Below are 2728 nucleotides of genomic sequence, written 5' to 3'. Positions count from 1 at the left end.
CACTCCTACGCACAACTTAAGAACAAATCTGTGCGTACGAACGGTTTTTGCATGAGGCCCATTGTTCTCTAAATAAATGTTACTGAAATGATACTTTGCACTGTATATTTACACACACACACACACACACACACACGCACGCACGCACACACACACACAAATTCTGTCCGTCTCCTGGGGGCTAAGGCCCCCTTGTCCTTAAAACCTAGTGACGCCCCTGGATCAACGTCTGCCTTCCTGTTGGGGTCAGCTGGAGTCAAGGTGGTCAGACAGACAAACAGACCCTAACAGTTTGACAGAATTGATGGTATTCAAAAATAAAAAATAAATAAGTAGGTCCTCTGGACAGGTTGTTCTTTAATGAAACGTTTATTCTCTCCTCCAAGACACTTCTTCAGTCATGTGACCAGCGGTTGCGTGCATATGTGTTAGTTGAAATTCGTCTTCACTCTTTTATTATTATTATTATTATTATTATTATTATTATTATTATTATTATTATTTAAACGCTTCTGTGCGTAAAAGCAAAGCAGCTCAAATCCCTGCAGCTCCGTTGTAGAAAAGCAAAGCGCTGAGGAGAAGCTGAGTTTGGAGAGGAACTTTGTACTAAACTACTTGGATAAAGTTTCCTTCACGTGTGGGTGAATATGGGATGACAGGAGGAATTAAAGGTCCACCAGAAACCAGCTCACAGCCAACAAGGTGCAGGGGGTCCGTGGAGAAATGTGGGTTTGTGTACGTGCGTGTTTGCGCCTGGAGAGGGTGGGGCTTAAAGCAGCCAATCAGGAGGTCGCCAAGGTGTCTGCTCCGACTCGCTGCACGTTGTGAGGTTATAAATAAAGCTGCGCACGAGACGCACTTTTAAAGATCCGTGTGAGGGACTGGGAGACGGTCACGAGCGCAGGTACGCACTCGCTTCGACACAAAAACCACCAAGAAGCACCCGCTGGAGTCGGAGACCAGTTTGTCTCCTGCCGTGGTTCGACCCGCTCTCCGTGCTGTGGTCCGAAGATGTCCCACGTCCAGTTATCGAGCAGCGCGCGGGAGAGGCTGGTGGCCCGCAGGACCTTCCCCCTCCACAGGCGCACGAGCGCCTGCCGCAACCTTTTCGGACCCGTGGATCACGAGGAGCTGAGCCGGGACACGAAAGCCAAGCTGCGGGAGCTTATGGAGCGGGACCAGCAGAGGTGGAACTTTAACTTCGGGACCAGCACACCCATGACCGGGGACTACGAGTGGGAGGCGGTGCCGGCGGATAAGATCCCGGCGTTTTATCACGACACCGTGAACCGGAGCCCCTCCTCGGACTCGGCTGTCCCGGAGAGCCCGGCTGTAAATGTTCTGGAGCGGTTAACGGTACCGGAGAGCAGCACCAGCGCTCCCAGTCCGGCGGGAGTGAACCAGGAGAAGCGGGTGGACAAAGTGAAGTCCGGGACTCAGAGTCCGGCTCCGTGCGTCCGACGGAAAACAACTTCAGCTCCTGACCGCGTCAACAACACGTGTGTAACAGGTAAACCAACAGAGTAACACTTCAACAAAGCAGCCCATCGTTTCACAGCTGTAATTATTATATTTATATATCTGCTTTTAATCTTTACAGACTTTTTCGTGAAACGAAAACGGGCTGGGGATGATACGAGCGTTTCTTGCCACCTTTCCACGTCCCCCGTCCCGGCGGAACAAACTCCGCGAAAGAGGATCCGCTGAAGGTAAAGTCGCAACAATGTTTTAATTAAATATTAATGTTTTAATTAAATATTTTTTTTAAAGAAAGCTTCAGATGGCTTCTGTCGTCACACATCCACCTTTGGTTAAATGAGACAGAGAGCGTTGTTTGGGGTGGGGGTTGTGGCTGGTGGCGTTGTGACGCTGCTGGTTGGTGGAGGAGGAAGTGCGTCACCGTGTGGCGGGAAAAGACGGGGGTAAAGTCGGCCACGCCCACTGCTGCTGTCGAGTCTCATGTTTCCATCTGAAAGCGGACTCCTCGTGTTTTCTGAAGAATTTCACTATTTCTTCGCAGAAAACTTATTCCCTGTTTTTTTTTCTTCCTCAGGTGCTGCGCTATTTTGTCTTTTTGCACTACTTTCCTGCGCATTATGAGGATCTGTTTCTTCTGAAAAAAAAAAAAAAAAATCCCGTTCAGACGGAGGACAAGAGGAGAACAGGTCCTCACAGGTCCGGCTACAGAAGCTCGGCCTCAGCAGAACCGGACCAAGACTCAGGACTGAACGGTTTGGGGGGGTAAAGGGAGATGACTTGTATCCAGTACAAATGTAGCATCCATTTTGTCTTTTTGTTTGTTTGTTTGCTTGTTTGTTTTGCATCCAGCCACTCAGCAGTGTTAAATTGTTTTTAACATCTGTGCAATCCTCATTTTCTTTTATTTAAAAAGAATCGTCTACACTGGCCAAAAGTGTACAGCTTTATAATGGAGACAATAGCATATAAATGTTTGCTGGTGTTAATTTTTTTCCCTGTAAATATATATTTTAATTTTTTTCCCTGTAAATATATATTTTAAGTTTATTCTAACTTATAAGTTATTTATGTTTCTCCTTTTTAATTGTTGTTAATTAGCCAAAGGGCGTATTTTTTTCCTGTTTTTAAATTTTATTTACTTGGATGTTTTACAATTGTGTAGCTTCCCAGTAGTTGTTCAAACTTGAAAATGTAGATTTTTTTTGTCTGAGCCATTGTGTGTGTGTGTGTGTGTGTGTGTGTGTGTGTG

The 2728-nt window shown here is 46.5% G+C and overlaps 1 protein-coding gene across 1 annotated transcript; it reads left to right on the top strand.

The window, feature by feature from the left end:
- Positions 1-859: 859 nt before the first annotated feature.
- Positions 860-2133, top strand: LOC106534363 (cyclin-dependent kinase inhibitor 1C). The gene is made up of 3 exons (XM_014030978.1): positions 860-1510; positions 1601-1709; positions 2054-2133. The coding sequence occupies exons 1-2, from the start codon at positions 1012-1014 to the stop codon at positions 1705-1707; spliced, it is 606 nt and encodes a 201-aa protein (XP_013886432.1). The 5' UTR covers positions 860-1011; the 3' UTR covers positions 1708-1709; positions 2054-2133.
- Positions 2134-2728: the final 595 nt, after the last annotated feature.

This window comes from Austrofundulus limnaeus, unplaced genomic scaffold (genome assembly GCF_001266775.1).
Source record: "Austrofundulus limnaeus strain Quisiro unplaced genomic scaffold, Austrofundulus_limnaeus-1.0 Scaffold1152, whole genome shotgun sequence".
NCBI classification, from domain to species: domain Eukaryota; kingdom Metazoa; phylum Chordata; class Actinopteri; order Cyprinodontiformes; family Rivulidae; genus Austrofundulus; species Austrofundulus limnaeus.
This window is presented reverse-complemented; position numbering and strand designations above follow the sequence as displayed.

Coding starts and splice junctions, on each gene's coding strand:
- LOC106534363 (XM_014030978.1), top strand. CDS start 1,012: ATGTCCCACGTCCAGTTATCGAGCAGCGCGCGGGAGAGGCTGGTGGCC. Junction 1,511..1,600: donor CAACAACACGTGTGTAACAG/GTAAACCAACAG, acceptor TAATCTTTACAG/ACTTTTTCGTGAAACGAAAA.